We start from the raw sequence: 18,543 nt of genomic DNA on the forward strand, positions 1-18,543 counted from the left end.
CGCTAGATGTCTGGCCCCCGCAACGCATCTATATACATATGGTCCTTTATCTACATACGGTACTTTAAAAACCCCGCCGGGAGCTCTGAATGGACACTCTGTGCCAGCCATTCAGGGATCCCAGTGGGGTATTTAAAAGTGAAAGTACAAAACAAACTATATACATCGCAGAGGAGCGGGGCATGCCGCCCACTCCCCTGGTTAATAGATTCTGATCGCATCGAGTATCAGAAGTGAGACCCCATGCGATCAATCCCTCAGCCCCTGTACTAGTACCCCAAACATGGAACAGTAGTAGTACAAGCACTACAGTAGTCTCCCCAGCCACCTGCAGACTCCCGCAGCAGGGGGGAACTACTACTCCCATGATGGAAAAGAGTCTGTTCCATGATGGGAGTAGTAGTAGTCCTAGCTGCAGGAGTCTCTAGCGGCTGAATTTTCATACTAACGGATGAAAAACTGAAACAAAAGGATGACACTAAATGGCATCCCTTTGCATCAGTTTACATCCGTTATTAGTATGGTCCATTTCTGCAGAATTAACTGAGAATACCAGGACGGGAGACAGATGGCAATCAGATGGCAATACATCAGTTAGCACCAACATATCTAAACAGGATATTACAAGTAACACTCTTTAGCACTACAGTGGCAAGAACTACAAATTCTGATCTTGCATAAGATGAGCCAATTTTTCATGCTCCAGGACGTTTCTTACAGTGGGGTGCTGGTATACAGAGATCTCTATACACAACATTAACGCTAAACTATTGTCACATTACCACTGTGTGAACTCAGCATAAAGGAGTACTCTAGCATTTAAAAACGTACCCCCTACCCACAGGACATACAAGAATACAGAGTTTCGGCCCTCCCATAGAGGATGCACAGAGCTTGTACTGACCATGTGCTCCATTTGACCCCCCCCCCCTTCCCCTACATTCGGGCAATCACTTATCCCCTAGTGGATATGTCTTATAAAAGCTTTAGAGGGGACTTGCACATGCATCAGAAAATCCACATCATTTTTCCCCATGTAAATGTTGGTGTGAGCTTTCTGCTGCAGATTTTCAGTTTAGAAAGATGGAAACAGTAGAGGATTAAACATCCACAGAACTGCAACATTTTCCACAGTTAGATCCTCAACAATTACACTAAAGTCATAGAGGAAAATCTGCAGCAAAACTGTAGTGTATTGGAGGATTAGGCTGGGTTAACATGACAGAATCTTTGGCAGGAAAATTTTCGGACTGAGATTCAGAGGGCAACCAGCGCCGCCAGCAGTCTCCATAGACAGCAATGCACTTGTAATCGGATCTGCCCCAAAAATTAACATGCTCATTCTTTTCAGCGGAGTCCGGAATAAAAATTTCCCCAGCGGAGATCTCCACCGTGTAGCATAAACCCATTGAAAGCAACAGGAGGCTGCAGCACCAGAATTTCCGTGTGGAATTCTGCAGGGGGAAAAAATCTGCACAGAATTGATCTATGTTATGGATTTTAAGGGCAGTGAATACCCAACCTTAAAGGGGTGCTCTGGTGGAAAACAATTTTTTCCAAATCAACTGGTGCCAGAAAGCTAAACAGATTTGTAAATTACTTCTATTTAAAAATCTTCCAATACTTATCAGCTGCTGTATACTACAGAGGAAGTTGTATAGTTCTTTTCAGTCTGACCACGGTGCCCTCTGCTGATACCTCTATCCATGTCAGGAACTGTCCAGAGTAGGAGGGGGAATTTGCTATGGGAATTTGGTATAGAAATTTTCTTGTACTCTGGACAGTTTCTGGACAGAGGAGTCAGCAGAGAGCACTGTGGTCAGACTGAAAAGTACTATACAACTTCCTGTGGAGCATAGAGCAGCTGATAAGTACTGGAAGGATTAAGATTTTTAAATAGAAGTAATTTACAAATCTATTTAACTTTCCGGATCAGCGGATTTGAAAAAAAAAAAAAAAAAACTGTTTTCCATTGGAGTACCCCTTTAAAATCCACACCACATAACAGGTTAATTGTAGATGTTTTTTTTCTGCACCCCGTGAAAAAGATTTCCTAAAACCTCATTCACATTTCTGTTACTGTATTGTGCTGTGGGTTTTCCATTTGTAAATCCATGTGGAATATTCACATTGTATCCAACCTTCATAAAAGAACTCTAAGGCTAAGTTTCCATGGAACTCTTATGTAAAGCGCTTCAATCCATTTGTGTTTGAGCATATTTCATACATAGATCTTTAGATGAGCTGGTCCCTATCCTTAAAAAATTGCTTATCCAGTGTCCAGCAATACAGAGACTTGGAAGACTTTTTGTCTACTAGGGGGAGGTTACTTCCTTTGTACAGACCACATGTACAGCCCATATGTGTGTCACTAAGGCTAAGTTTCTACTTGGTTTTTTGCTGGCAGTTTTTGGAACACTGCCACTGTAGTTTTTGAGCCAAAATCAGAAGTGGATCCAAAAGTAATGGGACATATAATGGAAGGACTTACACTTCTCCTCCCTTATGGATCCACTTCTGATTTTGGCTCAAAAACTACAGTGGCAGATATCCAAAAACTGCCAGAAAAAAAAACACCAAGTGGAAACTTAGCCTTAGTGACACACATATGGGCTGTACATGTGGTCTGTACAAAGGAAGTAGCCACCCCTAGTATACAAAAAGTCTTCCAAGTCTCTGTATTGCTGGACCCTGGATAAGCAATTTTTTAAGGATAGGGACCGGTTCATCTAAAGATCTATGTATGAAATATGCTCAAACACAAATGGATTGAAGCGCTTTATATAAAAGAGTTCCATTAGAAATCTATTTTGTATCTGGGGACACAAGTGGAAAATAAAGTCTTACCTGCAGAGAGAAAGCCCTGAGTGCAGGAATGGGTATTAAGGCAGCCATGAAGAAGGCGGTGACATTGCTGATAGAGGTTAGGGCTACACTAGCACCCGTTCTTTTCAAACATTCCCCAGTTCTGTCCTGAAATAAGAAAAACATTTATAAAGTAGGAAAACTGCTTAATTTTCTTATAATAGTATTAAACTGAATTACTAGCAAATACAACTTCAAGTAAGTCCATAACAAGAGACCGCTACGTCCCTGACGTTGTGCACTGAACAAAAAAAAATTCTAAGAATCGGCCCAGAATCGGCGGGGGAGCAATCCAATATTATGTGGATTATAAAAAAGGACAAGGCATATCATGCTAAAGTCGGCACTGCATAACGTAATGTCAAACTCTGTTTTTAAGGCATAGCACATGCCTCCTGGAAAAAATAACTTGAAACAAAGACACTTTTTAATTTTCTAGTTTTGTAATTACCTCAAATGGAATCCTATTATTTTGGCCCGTTTCACTAAACGCATGTGCCAACAGAAAGACATCGTCTACACCAACCCCAAGAGCAAGAAAAGGCAGAACCTGTGGGGAACAAAGCAGGCAGTGAACACTTGACACACACATCCAGTCTTTGGCAGCCATACATGCACCCTAAGTAACATGTCCATTCATCTCAGAAGCTTGCTAGATTAGAATGCTGCCTTTAATACAGACATTTTTTGCATTCAGGAAACTTTCATTGGCCCTTCTATAGTCTGAACTGCAATTAAAGTGTAGGTTTACCTTTGGTGAACCCAGACTAACACATTAGAGAATGCCATAAATAGCAGTTCTAATATACACCTATTATTGGACATGTGATCAGAGGGCAGGGAAGTCGCAAGGAATTTGAATTCCTTATTGCTTCCCTGTCAGCAGGCGTAGACAGTCTGCAGAAGATTTATCAAAATCTGTGCAGAGGAAAAGTTGCCCATAGCAACCAATCAGATTGCTTCTTTCATTTTTAAAAGGGCCTGTGCAAAATTAAAGAAGTGATCTGATTGGTTTCTATGGGCAACTTTTCCTCTAGACAGGTTTTGATAAATCTCCCCCTCTTTGTCATTTCTTAGGCACGCAGCAATCTTCTGACAGATTTTCAAGGCAAAGGTTGGGGAATCTGAATTTCCCACAGCCATACAGCGATATTATTGGAAGGCCGCTGATAATAAGTCTGATGATAACAAGTATACATGTAAAATACCAATAATGTTTGCCAACAGTTAGAATCTATTGTTGGCTCAAGAAGTAGTTCACTGGGGACAAAGATGACAGAAGGGAAATATACTGTTTTGCAAGCTACATGAAGCAGTTGTTCATAGACAAGAGTTTATTATGAGCATTAGCCAATCAAAATGACTGTAGCTTTAAAAGTAAGTTTGGTCACCTTAAGACTTGGACAAAATGAATAAGATTAAATACAACCTTCATTTAGTTTTCTCACAGATCATGCATCTTATCTTATTCTATGATGCTGCATAGAAGTTAATACCTGAGTTGTTGCGGCATTAAAGGAAATTCCAATCAATGAACACAGGCCCAATCCTGCTGCCACTGAAAGCGCAACGAGCAAAACTCCAGCCAGCCCCACGGCACCCTGAGACTTGGCACAGTCCCACCTCAGCATGGTTAAACAGGCATAGGCAAGCTGCAAATGAAAGATTTGGAAACAAAAAGCAAACCACATTAAAATGCGGCAGGTCCCCCCTGTCCCTTGGCAATACCCTAAGGAGGAAACTACTTTAAACATGCATGTTAACATAGTAAGTGTCAAAGCCACATGCCTACAGCTCTTGTTCTCGAACTCTTAGACTCACCATCAGCAGGTAGCCGCTGGCAACTCTGATGACGCTGACATCTGAAAATGACTTAAGGATGTCGTCCAGTGTAGTTGTTGTGAAAGGAAGAACTTTCTGGGTGGAATTTGATGCAACACTTTGATGTACACCCTGAAAGTGAAGACGACAGAGGGACATTTATCATTATGTGCCCTTAGGAAGCCATTCTTTAGTGATTGTTGTTAAAATCCCTTTAGCAAAAAGTCACACAAATTTTGCCCAACAGACACTTTTCTACATCAAAAAAGGCTCCAAAACTGTAGATAAATTCCACCCCCCATAGACATTACAAGGAAAGCTGGGCAAGAATTCCAGTAACCATTTACAAGTTAGTAACTTTATCTGGTACCTGATCCCCTCCTCATTCCTGATTTTATTTAATGCATTGAAAGGCAATAACATGAGTATTGTATCTTTTTACGGGGAGGCGGGATGGTAGAGCGGTGCAGGGCCATCACTCATCTCCTATGTATCACTCTGCAGTGGTCTTTTAGACATTGCCAGGAAGAGCAGCCTTTCTTTTTAATTGGTTGGCTGACTCACAGAGGTCACATGCAACTCGGTAAAGGTCAATGCTTGGAAAACAAAGGCCAAAAAAATGTCACATGACCTCACCAATGGGACCACAGCTGTGAACAGATTCTCTGGCTCACTAATGTGTTCCAGACACCTTTCCTTACAAGTCACACTTGCTTTTTATTTCAGTTCTCTTATCCCTAGCCTGCATCCTATATTAGGAAGTCTCACCCTGGCAAGCTGCTACAACTCTAGGAAAAGAAAACAAATTCTTCTAACATAATAGTAACATTTAGCCACTTTCAATCTGTGTGTGTATATATATATAACAAATAAAATTCTGCTTAGTATTTGGAATAGAACATTGCTATAATGTTTTGTTGGCTCCTATATATCTGTTTGCAGTCAATGTCAATATTTCTCACCCGGGGTCAGCTACTGGTCTCACATTAGTCCACTTATAGTTACAATATAGGTTAAAGGGGGCCTAACCTAAAAACTGAATGCTATGTAAGGCACCGCCATAATGTGGCTCCATGAGGGAGCCGTATATTAAAAGCAAAAAACAGGTGCAGAACAACATAGCTTGGGAAAGGAGTTCCGGATTACACATGATGGATACAGTCCTCTAAATATACGGCTCCCTCATGAAGCTGTATTATGCCTGTGTACATGCAGCCTAAAGGTTCTAGGAAATATCTTGTCATGTTTTAACAAGAAATTGTACTTAAAAATTGCAAATAAAAATATTTTTTTCTTTACTCTTTTCTCAGAAGTTTATAGGATAACATTTAAAAAAAAAAAAAAAAAAAGCATCCCCGTGATCATATCATAAGCAGATTTAGAATGTAATGTGAATGCGGAAGAACTTTGCCAGTTGCACACGAGGCACATTTTTGCCACTGTATTACGGCCACAAGTTACAGACTGAAAGCATCTTAGATCAATAAGTTTGGGTCCATAAGTTTGTTAGCTGTAAGTTTGGGTCCATATTACCCTTCTGTGAAACGAACCTTGGGGTGCTAATTAAGGCAAAAAAAAAAAAAAACTGGCTTACATGATTTGTACAATATTTATTATGTGTTTTAGGAATTTTTAGAGACTTTTGTGACTACATTGAGTGGATGTGGCTTAGCAGAAGGGGGCTGGAGATTAGGGCTGGGCGGTATGACCAAATGTGTGTATCACGGTATTTTTTAAACTTTTGGCGGTTCCACGGTATATAACAGAATTTCCTAGCCCCCCCCCCCATATTAATTATCAGCCCACATCCACATCGGGGTAAATACTCACATATCCCCCGCATGCGCTGCCCTCCTCGTCCTGTTTGTTGCGGCCACCGGCGCTGGAACTCTATACTGTGCGGTATCCCTATGCCCGGGCTGCAAAAGGTAAACAAAATAAACTTTAACGCACCTACGTCGGCCTTATGCTGGGGACGGGAACGTAGGACAGCCGTCAGCCTATCACCGGCCGCAGCGATGTTTCCCTCAGCCGGTGATAGGCTGAGCCCACTGTCATGTAAGAAGCCAGCTTCTTACATGACAGTGGGCTCAGCCTATCACCGGCCGAGGCGGAACATCGCTGCGGCCGGTGATAGGCTGACGGCTGTCCAACGTTCACGTCCCCAGGAAACAAGTGAGGCCAGTACCGGACCAACGGGAGGTGAGTTAAAGTTTATTTTGTTTATTTTTTGCAGCCCGTGCATAGGAATACCGCACAGTTTAGAACAGTGGTCTCCAACCTGCGGACCTCCAGATGTTGCAAAACTACAACTCCCAGCATGCCCGGACTGGGAGTTGTAGTTTTGCAACATCTGGAGGTCTGCAGGTTGGAGACCACTGGTATAGAGTGTCAGCGTAACAAACAGGACGAGGAGGGCAGTGCATGCGGGTGACATGTGAGTAGTACCCTGATGGGGACAGCGCTGGGCTGATAATTAATTGGGGGGGGGGGCAGAACAGCGCTCGCAGGTCACATCGGATTAGTTCCCAGATATGGGGACAGCGCAGCGCTGGGCTGATTCATTCATTCCCGAGGGGGAGGGGCAAAATCGGTATTGCTGTATGGGTTAAAATTCATATCGTGCAGCACAAAAATGTCATGTTTAATTACAAACAGTATAAAACTGTCTATTTCTTTATGTACTGGAATTTTTAGTCACGGGTTACAGATGGTCCAAAGTCATAAAAAAGATATGAACACAGCAGAGTCCATCACTGAATATCACCATTTGCACCTATGGTAAAGAGTTTCCAATATACAAGGTATCTGAATGTAAATTTATAGGTGGTGATCTCTTAATACACAATGTCCTCGGTCATACCTGAACATAAACTCTCTGCCAGGCCTCCAGAATGGCTGCTGCCTTCTCTTCATTCCAATTGATCTTAGAAACGTATTCGTATCCCTTGAAATGCTCATACATCTGCTTCGGAGTCATTAATTGAAACATAGTCTGTAATGCTTGAGCACTGTAACACAGAAATGCATAGAAATATTTTACTAGCAAATCCAGTAAGTTTTGTAGACACTGTTGCATTCCTTTTTTCAAAAGTGCATTTTACAGAAATATAAAATTATACACTGTGGAGCCTTGAGTCATTAACTTTTCCCTTTGTTAAGCAAAAGTCAAAAGGTCAATATTGCATGTTAGAAAAAAAAGAGATTTCTCGTAGCAGTGAAATGTGTAGTAACCCTGTCTGCAATCACTACAAATCTGGCTTAACTTGAGAGCTCCACCAGACTAAACTCCTGACACTCTGCAGGAACCTAGGAAGTACACAAATGGTGATTATTGTTTAACCAGACGTGTGGAAGCCTTGCCCTCTTTACTATGCAATCCCCTGCATCCAGCTAATTGCATTTACATGAGAGCCGGCCTACAAGAGTAGTTAACTGCAAATGGTTACAGGAACAAGGGTGGCAAAAGTTACTGCAAAAAAAATGTGAAGAAAATAAAACAATATTTGCATCCAAGGTGGCAGTAGCCAATATATAACAAGTTATTACTATGACAATCGGCTTGTAAGACGTGGTGTTAAGTCAGGTCTCCAGTCCTGGAGACCAGGAGGTTTCCGAAACTGGAGATGCAGCCCCGCATACAATGCGGGTGCTGCAGGGAGGTTGTGAGGGGTCCCAGTGGCAGGACTCCGCAATCAGACATCTTATTCTTTGGGTAGGTGATAAAATGTATGATCCCGGAATACCCCTTTAATCCCGATCTAAGTGACTTCCTTATTTTGCTGCATTACTCTAAAAAATGACACTTTTTGAACCGAATGACACTTATAAGTCATGTAGCTTATTGTGCTATGCTTTACCCTGACAACTTTGCCAGAAAGTTAAACAGATTTGTAAATGACTTCTATTAAAAAAAATCTTAATCCTTCCAGTACTTATTAGCTGCTGAATACTATAGAGGAAATTCTTTTCTTTTTGGAACACAGTGCTTTCTGCTGACATCATGATCACAGTGCTCTCCGCTGACACCTCTGTCCATTTCAGGAACTGTCCAGAGCAGCATATGTTTGCAATGGGGATTTTCTCCTACTCTGGACAGTTCTTAAAAATGGACAGAGATGTCAGCAGAGTCAGAGTAATTTCCTCTGTAGTATTCAGCAGCTAATAAGTACTAGAAGGATTAAGATTTTTTTTTTTTTAATAGAAGTCATTTACAAATCTGTTTAACTTTCTGGCAGCAGTTGATAAAAAAAAAAAAAAAAAAAGTTTTCCACCGGAGTACCCCTTTAAAATAAAAAAATAAATATATATATTATATAAAATATATAAAATATATATATATATATAAAATATATATATATATATAAAATATATATATATATATAAAATATATATATATATATAAAATATATATATATATAAAATATATATATAAAATATATATATATATAAAATATATAAAATATATAAAATATATAAAATATATAAAATATATAAAATATATAAAATATATATATATATATATATATATATATATATATATATATTCTGATACTGTTTGCTAGATAGCGGGACAATTAAATCAGTATTCTGCTGGGACCCTGTTCTCATAAGCGGAGAGTGAGTCCAAATAGCCAGACTCCACCAATGAGATGTTTTCTATGGAGACCTTAGGTGTCAATTAACCCCTTAAGGATGCAGCCCATTTTCACCTCTACGACGAAGCCCTTTTTTTTGCAAATCTGACCACTGTCACTTTAAACATTAATAACTCTGGAATGCTTTTACTTATCATTCTGATTCAGAGATTGTTTTTTTGGTGACATATTCTACTTTAACTTAGTGGTAAAATTTTGTGGTATCTTGCATCTTTTCTTTGTGAAAAATCCCCAAATTTGATGAAAAAATTGAAAATTTAGCATTTTTCTAACTTTGAAGCTCTCTGCTTGTAAGGAAAATGGATATTCCAAATACATTTTTTTTTTGGATTCACATATACAATATGTCTACTTTATGTTTGCATCATAAAATTGATGAGTTTTTACTTTTGGAAGACACCAGAGGGCTTCAAAGTTCAGCAGCAATTTTCCAATTTTTCACAAAATTTTCAAACTCACTATTTTTCAGGGACCAGTTCAGGTTTGAAGTGGATTTGAAGGGTCTTCATATTAGAACCACCCCATAAATGACCCCATTATAAAAACTGCACCCCCTAAAGTATTCAAAATGACATTCAGTAAATGTTTTAACCCTTTAGGTGTTTCACAGGAAAAGCAGCAAAGTGAAGGAGAAAATTCACAATCTTCATTTTTTACACTCGCATGTTCTTGTAGACCCAATTTTTGAATTTTTAAAAGGGGTGAAAGGAGAAAATGTATACTTATGTTTGTAGCTCGATTTCTCTCGAGTAAGCACATACCTCTTATGTCTGTGTAAAGTGTTTGGCGGGCGCAGTAGAGGGCTCAGAAGCGAAGGAGCGACAAGGAGATTTTGGAGAGTACGTTTTTCTGAAATGGTTTTTGGGGGGCATGCCGCATTTAGGAAGCCCCTATGGTGCCAGAACAGGAAAAAAAAAAAAACACATGCCATACCATTTTGGAAACTAGACCCCTCACAGAATGTAATGAGGGGTACAGTGAGCATTTACCCCCCCCCCCCCCCCCCCACTGGTGACTGACAGATCTTTGGAACAGTGGGCTGTGCAACATTTTTCATTTTCACGGACCACTGTTCCAAAGATCCGTCAGACACCAGTGGGGTGTAAATTCTCACTGCACCCCTCATTACATTCTGTGAGGGGTGTAGTTTCCAAAATGGGGTCACATGTGTTTTTTTTTTTTTTTTTCTTGCGTTTGTCAGAACTGCTGTAACAATCAGCCACCCCTGTGCAATTCACCTCAAATGTACATGGTGCACTCTCCCTTCTGGGCCTTGTTGTGTGCCCCCAGAGGACTTTGCGCCCACATATGGGGTATCTCCGTACTCGGGAGAAATTGCGTTACAAATTTTGGGGGCGTTTTTCCCTTTTACCTCTTGTCTAAATGAAAAGTATAGGGCAACACCAGCATGTCAGTGTAAAAATGTTTATTTTTTTATACTAACATGCTGGTGTAGACCCCAACTGTTCCTTTTCATAAGGGGTAAAAGGAGAAAAAATCTTAGAAACACTGCCGTACAATACGTTTTTCATTTTAATTGGGGAAGGGGGGTGGTAGGGGGACAGTGTACGTTTGTATTTGTAGTGTTTTACTCTTTATTTTATGTTAGTGTAGTGTAGTGTTTTTAGGTTACATTCACACTGAGGCAGATTACAATGAATCTCCCGCTAGGAGTTTGAGCTGCGGCGGAAAATTTGCCGCAGCTCAAACTTGAAGCGGGGAACTCACTGTAATCTGCCGCCAGTGTGAATGTAGCCTGTACATTCACATGGGAGGGGGGGGTCAAAACTACAACTCCCGGCATGTACTGACAGACCATGCATGTTGTAGTTTTGCAACATCTGAAGGGCTACAGTTTGAGACCACTGCATAGTGATCTACAACCTGAATCCCTCTAAATATTGCAAAACTACAAGTCCCAGCATGCCCACACAGCAAACAGCTATCTGCAACATCTGGAGGGCCACGGTTTAGAGACCACTGTAAACTGTGGCCCTCCGGATGTTGCTAGGCAACAACTCACCTGGCAGGACCCGGATGAATCGCACATGGGGGATTCCCGCATGGAGGATCGCGCTCCGGGATCCAGGTAAGGGACCTTCGGCGCCGGTCCCTGGACAGTTCCCCCGTTTCGCCCGGATACCGATAGCTGGGCAAAGTGGGGGAACCGAACTTTAACCCCCCCCCCTCCCTTGGTCTGCTATCGGTCGGTCGCTCGGCCGACCATTAGCAGGGATAGGAGGAGTGGCACCCCTGCCACCAAACTCCTATCCCTTCAGGGGGGTCGAGGGTGTCTCCAGGAACCCCCCCGCGCCGTATATGTACGTCGCTCGTCGTGAAGGGGTTAATATTGGGTGAATTGTAATAATATGCATAAGAGACATGTATCCAGCTTTCGTCTGTCCGGGCATGCTGGGAGTTGTAGTTTTGCAACCACTGGAAGACCCCTGGTTGGGAAACACTAGTATAATGTCTAGTATTATGCATAATCACGTACCTGGCAAGCTTTCCACTAGCATTTTTCACTGTGCCCCCAATGATCAATTCCTCTTGCCAGTGCATATACTTTCTGGAAAGACCATAGCATCCTCCACTCATGACAAGAGCAATATCCAGAGGCTAAACATAAAATACAAGAAAAGATAATTTAGTGGATTAAAACCCAAAACAAGATTTATTAATTCTATTCCAATACGAACATTTTCTTTCTGTACTTTCCCCGTCTTCCTTTACAACAGCTCTAACAGATGTCTTTTAGCATAGAGAAGCAATTAATTACGATGTGTAGCCATGATTTGTACGCCATTACCAACAAGCGATACATAGTGCAAGAACAGCGTGAAGAATATTATCCGATGCCTGAACTCACTTTGGTTGAATTTTTATTAGGTGCCGTAGGCGGACAATCCGAATCGAATGGGTTGAGGCAGGGGCGGTCCATATACGCGTGACCAACTTCAGCCTTTTTTAGCATTTCCTCCCAGATGTCTACTTGGAACTTTTCTCTCTTCAACTCCTCCAGCAAGCCCATGGGGTCAAAGTTTGTCCATTGTAACGTGGGTTTACCTCTGGAGAGAAACCGGTGTGAGCCAAAAAATGACAACATACAATCTGCGCTGTAGCGTAGCCGCTTGGAAAAAATGAAAATGAGAAGGCAGAGTGGGAGGCAAAGCATATAACTAATGATGACAAATTAGATCAGCGAAAAAAGTAGTGAAAAAGCAACGCAGACAGGAGCAGAAAATATCTTTTAAGCAAGCCTGATGACTTGGCAATGTCTCCCAGTACAGTGGCTACTGCGGGCACTTTTCAAGCTTCAGCCGGGCAGATTACAAAGGCTTTCTGGCTGCCTCATGTATTTGCCCATCCAGGCTTAAGTCATTATTTCAAGTCTCCCAACTAGAAAAGTGAAAAATGCTTCACGTCCTACATCCCGAGCTGCACATTGTAGGTTAGGGGATGGCCATTGCAAATTGCTTATTTTCAGAGACAAGCAAACCAGGACATGAACAATTACTCAGACACGAACTCTTGCATAATCACTCAAAAATGCCAACATATGCCAAATGCACTAAACAATTAACTCTTTGTTGCACAGGGACTATGAAATATAAAAGCTGCTCGATTGTAAAAAAAAAAAAAAATTCTAAGATGGGAATTAAAATGCAGGTTTTATTTTAATTTTTTTTGTTCCATTAATCAAATGAAATAGTAAAAAAAAAAAAAGAAACCCAGTTGCTTCTGCGCCTCTGAATACTTTAATCTTTACAAGCACATTCCCAGGCGCATGCTACAAAAAGTTCCCAAGGAGAGAGCAATAAAAGGAAAAAAGTCCATGCACGTCAGCTCTGCACCCTAGAAACATCAAACCTTTTTAGAGAAAATGAAACACATTCTAGCCAGTCACATAACTACAGAATAATATGAATTACTTACGGTAGATATGCCCGTCCAGAATGAAGTTTTGCTCCTTCCCAAAAGCAGTCCAACGGTGTAATAATTAAACAAGGGTATAGTGATTCTATGATCTAGGAGGTAAAACAACAGCATTCCAGTTATATAAGGTATAGATAGTGCACTTTTCTCAGAATGACCTAACATTTTTGGGTCGTCCATTATGATTCCATAGCAAGGAGTAAATCTCAGTCTGGAGGACCCAGAACATCCATACATAGCAGTACAGATAATGTATTGCTAATTATGTAATACTTAGTTCCCCTATAGCGCCACCTAAGGGAAAATTAAGTTAACTGTAAAGAGCTTATCACAGGGAATCGCAGCAGCTAATCATCCTTCCAACAAAAACGGATGGTTCACACCGGACAACCCCTCTAAATGTTTTCTAGTCTGAGGGATAGGGTTGTGCCAACTACTCAGGAAGCCATTTTAACTTAGTGGTGGGCACTAATGTAGACTATAGTTGGCATCAATCACATACTTCAGCTATTTTTTCAGTTTTCCCTATATACATGAGTGCTTGTCTTTTAATGGGGAGAGGAGAGAAAGCCACTTCCAGACCCCTCTGGCAGCAGTAGATTTTTTGCTAGGGAAAACAAAAAGATCAGGCATGTTGAATTTCATTTCACGCCCCTACATTATCTGTAGAATCAGGAGTACCCATTACACATTAGTCAGTTATCCAGTCCAACCAAAGTCAGCTACGTGTATAAGCCATTACTCTCCTCATGTAGTATGATCTCTAGGTTTAGGTGAACTTCATCTTTCAAGGCTGCCAGGGTGCACTGTGTCAGACCTAACTCCCAAGTTTGTAGTACTAGAATGTCCTTGTCAGAAAGTACATGACTAGGTCCATTATAATATACATCATAGATCAACATCTAGTAAATTTATCTCATCTCATTGTATTTTATGTAATGGTACTTTAACAGTCATGAGCAGCAATATCATTTGTATCATGTTTGACAATTACCTGGCTCATATACCCAGCTTCAGTTATAAGTTCTCCTGATTTAAAACATAGCTCTTCTAGTTTCCACGACCTATTGGATAGATAAAGAAAACACAAAGTATTTCTTTGTATCACCAAAAACTATAAACATTTTATTTATTTATACTTGTTATGTGTCCTTCAGAAGTTACAGTATGGTTCTACTAGTTAGGCCAATTTCACACAAGCTTGTTTTGCCTCTACACCATATCCAAATGTATATGGTGTGTGTGTGCGCATATATATATATATATATATATATATATATGTACACACACACACACATAAATACACAAACACACACACACACTGGGGTCAAGTCCTGGGGGAAAAAGTTGGAAACTCACCCAAGATTTTCACTCAAGGGCTGATCATGCTAACTGTTCCCATGCATTCCTGCAGGACTTGAGCCCTGTTTGTATGTATGTATATATATATTTATATTTAATGGATCTAGAGGTGAAAACTTACCTAAAAGGGAATCTGTCACCAGATGTGTGCTGTCCTAACTCAGTAGTGACAAACGCCCTGATTTCAGTGGAGTGTCTGCATAATGCTTATGTGTATGATATGCATTGCTCAGGATTCCTCCTAATCACATGAACAAGCTCAGGAGTCATCAATGATATGTATGCATGTGCTCGGAGACCGCTAAGTATAAGCACGTGCTTAGGAGTCCTCTCAGTAACATACACGTTTTCAGGAGTCCGCTAAGTATAAGCACGTGCTTAGGAGTCCTCTCAGTAACATACACGTTTTCAGGAGTCCGCTAAGTATAAGCACGTGCTTAGGAGTCCTCTCAGTAACATACATGTTTTCAGGAGTCCTCTAAGTATAAGCACGTGCTTAGGAGTCCTCTCAGTAACATACATGTTTTCAGGAGTCCTCTAAGTACTATGCACATGCTTAGGAGTCCTCTCAGTAACATACATGTTTTCAGAAGTCCTCTAAGTAATATGCACATGCTTAGGAGTCCTCTCAGTAACGTACATGTTTTCAGGAGTCCTCTAAGTAATATGCACATGCTTAGGAGTTCTCCAAATGAGAATATGAACACCAATTCAAATATGGATGCTATATGATTCATATTCTGCAACAGACAGGAGGGCATTTAACGTACAGAAAATTACTACACATACAAAAAAAAATACAAGCATTTAAAACAGACATTCTAACACATTGGGCTGTTTAATATCTTCATTAGTGATATCGCAAAAGGTCTCGATGGTAAGGTGGTAAGGTATGTCTTTTTGCTGATGACACAAAGATCCTTCCAGGGTTGATGTTCCTGGAAGGATACGCCAAATGGAAAAGGATTTAGAAAAACTAGAAGAATTCTGGCAACTGAAATTTAATGTGGATAAGTGCAGGATAATGCACCTGGGGCGTAAAAACCCTCGGGCAGAATATAGAATATGTGAACAGTCCTGAGGAAAGGGATTTAGGAGTAATTATTTCAGAAGACTTAAAGGTAGGAAGACAATGTCATAGAGCAGCAGGAAACGCTAGCAGAATGCTTGGATGTATAGGGAGAGGTATAAGTAGTAGAAAGAGAGAAGTGCTCATGCTGCTGTAAAGAACACTGGTGAGACCTCACTTGGAGTATTGTGCGCAGTACTGGAGGCCATATCTCCAAAAGGATAGAGATACTCTACAGTGAGTTCAGAGAAGAGTTACTAAACTAGTACATGGATTGCAGGATAAAACTTACCAGGAAAGGTTAAAGGACCTTAACATGTATAGCTTGGAAGAAAGAAGAGACAGAGGGGATATGATAGAGACTTTTAAATACATAAAGGGAATCAACACAGTAAAGGAGTAGAGCATATTTAAAAGAAGAAAAACTACCACAAGAGGACATAGTTTTAAATTAGAGGGGCAAAGGTTTATGCAGTAATATCAGGAAGCATTACTTTACTGAGAGAGTAGTGAATGCATGGAATAGCCTTCCTGCAGAAGTGGTCGCTGCAAATACAGTGAAGGAGTTTAAACATGAATGGGATAAGCATAAGGCTATCCTTCATATAAGATAGGGCCAGGGACTATTGATAGTATTCAGACTATTGGGCAGACTAGATGGGCCAAATGGTTCTTATCTGCCGACACATTCTATGTTTTCTATGTTACCTGTCATACATGTAGACTTGCACCTTGGTGGCTTCAAGTGCAGAGTGAAGATGTTGTCTCAGAGCATCTACTGTAAGGATATTAGCACCATCCTCTAGTGGAGTCTGGATCATCAGCTGTGGATTAAACATGGCTTCCTCTCCGATCTTTTGGCGAGTATAATTTAATTCACGACTTACTCTTCCACCAACTGCAAGAAAAATACATTTCCTGATCATTGAGAGGACAAGGATCCAGCGCTTACACAATGCCAGAGAACATGAAGGTGTCATGCAGCTACTGAACTACTATTCTCAGAAACCTCTGCCAGGAAAGAAGTACTTAACCAGCTGCAGGGTACTTTCTCCTGCGCTGTGATGTACAGATATTTGTTGACGATAAACTATAAAAGAGAGTAATAATTGCATTACAAATAGCCTTAATTTTTCTTCCAGTTTTTTACCCCCTCCTGAATATAAGACTTCCATATGGAGAAAGTAAATCACTTTAAGAAGGCTTTCTATAAAGAGCAGACTGAACATTTTTTGTACAATTTCTTGCACTTGTATAAACAGTCTGGTTCTATAGCTCATTTCACGATCAATGGCTTTTATGTATATATATCCATGCATAGAAAGAAAAAAAAAAAGTTGGCACTGTTAAAACAATTTTCCTTTGCAACAATGCTAGAGTTTGGTAAAGGACAGCGGATTGTTAGGCTATGTTCACCCTTGTTTCATTACTTGCACAGAAAAAAAAATATTTTTATAAATATATTTCTCACAACGTTCCCATTTATTATTATTATTTTTTTCTTTTTAAAGCAAGTGTGTATCTGTTGGATATCTGTTTTTGGAAGGCAGATCAGCATAGTCTGATGTAAACCGTAAGGTGGGCATACACTGAAGATTTTTGCCTGCCAAACAATCTACTCCTTGTTCAGCCAACAGCTATTTCTCCCAATGTCCCCTTCTTTTACCTGGACTGCAGAGTCACAAAACTTAAAGGGGTACACCACTGTACAAGTGTTCGGAACATTTTGTTCAGAACTCTGGGTGCCGGCTGCGGGGGTCGTGATGTAATGGACACGCCCCCTCAATGCATGTCTATGGGAGGGGGCGTGGCAGCTGTCACGCCCCTCCCATAGACATACATTGAAGGGGCGTGTCCATGACATCACGACCCCCGCAGCCGGCACCAATCATTCGGAACAAAATGTTCCGAACGCTGGGGCAGTGTAGTACCACTTTAACTGGATTACCCCTTTAACAGATAATCCAGTAAGGAAAAACTTATCCCCTACATACAAAAAATGGGATAAGTGTCTGATCCCCAGGGGACCGACCGCTGGTACCCCTGGCAATCTCCAGAACAAACCTTGTCTCTATGCGCTGAGGGCTCCGTCCCCCACATTCCGAGACGAACTTGTCTCAGCAGTAACAGGTGGCTCAGTCAATCCCCAGCCACAGTGGTGTCCATCCTGAGCCAGTGATTGGAGGTGAGGGCCAGAGCAATGAGCGGTAAGAGACGGGCCCCCTTCTGGAGATGGCTGGGAGTCCCAGCAGTTGAACCACCCCCTCTCCCCTCCAATCAACACTTATCCCTTATTCTGTGGATAGGGAATACATTTTTCATAAATTAAATACCCCTTTAAAATAGTTAGATCCTGAAAATTTTTAGGTTTGGCTGACATTTATCTAACATGCATGACCATGATAACTGTGTGCCAACTGTTGGGTTGCATAAAGAGATGACTAACCATGATGACATTTTGCAATGGTATCAACCTAAGTTAGGAAACCTATGACTGAAATATTTATTACACAACTCCTGTAAATTTCAATGGCCAGTTAATTTCGCTCTCAGTTAAGGCATTCTTATTTATACATGCATTAAAAAACAAGTTTTAGTTTTAAATATAGAAGTTTTACTGTGGGTGAATTACAAAATGGCATTGAAAGCCAGCAGATACTATTCAGCAGATATCAGACACCCTAGATACTATTCACACACACAGTATTTTGGTCACTATTTTGATCAGAGGTGGAAGTGCCAGCAGAAAGTAGTATATTGTTTACAGTCCCCACCCTTTTTAAGTCTGAATCAACAACTGTAACATTTAAAGCGTACCCGTATTAGTCAGTA

At 40.7% G+C, this 18,543-nt stretch overlaps 1 protein-coding gene across 12 annotated transcripts in view; it reads right to left on the reverse strand.

Annotated features, from left to right (window-relative positions):
• Window positions 1–18,543, reverse strand: part of PTCH1 (patched 1) — a 105,591-nt gene that overhangs the window by 33,258 nt on the left and 53,790 nt on the right. For all 12 annotated transcript variants that reach the window (XR_008844997.1, XM_056524801.1, XM_056524793.1 and 9 more), the window contains 10 exons: window positions 16,420–16,609; window positions 14,275–14,344; window positions 13,281–13,372; window positions 12,214–12,412; window positions 11,842–11,963; window positions 7,550–7,697; window positions 4,687–4,818; window positions 4,362–4,517; window positions 3,317–3,415; window positions 2,848–2,973 (listed from right to left, as the gene is read on the reverse strand). Coding sequence is in view for 11 of the 12 variants with exons in the window: in XM_056524801.1 (XP_056380776.1) it covers window positions 2,848–2,973; window positions 3,317–3,415; window positions 4,362–4,517; window positions 4,687–4,818; window positions 7,550–7,697; window positions 11,842–11,963; window positions 12,214–12,412; window positions 13,281–13,372; window positions 14,275–14,344; window positions 16,420–16,609 (1,334 nt within the window). In the remaining variant the exon portion in view is untranslated. The remainder of the gene's footprint in view (window positions 1–2,847; window positions 2,974–3,316; window positions 3,416–4,361; window positions 4,518–4,686; window positions 4,819–7,549; window positions 7,698–11,841; window positions 11,964–12,213; window positions 12,413–13,280; window positions 13,373–14,274; window positions 14,345–16,419; window positions 16,610–18,543) is intronic.

This window comes from Hyla sarda, chromosome 1, assembly GCF_029499605.1.
Source record: "Hyla sarda isolate aHylSar1 chromosome 1, aHylSar1.hap1, whole genome shotgun sequence".
NCBI classification, from domain to species: domain Eukaryota; kingdom Metazoa; phylum Chordata; class Amphibia; order Anura; family Hylidae; genus Hyla; species Hyla sarda.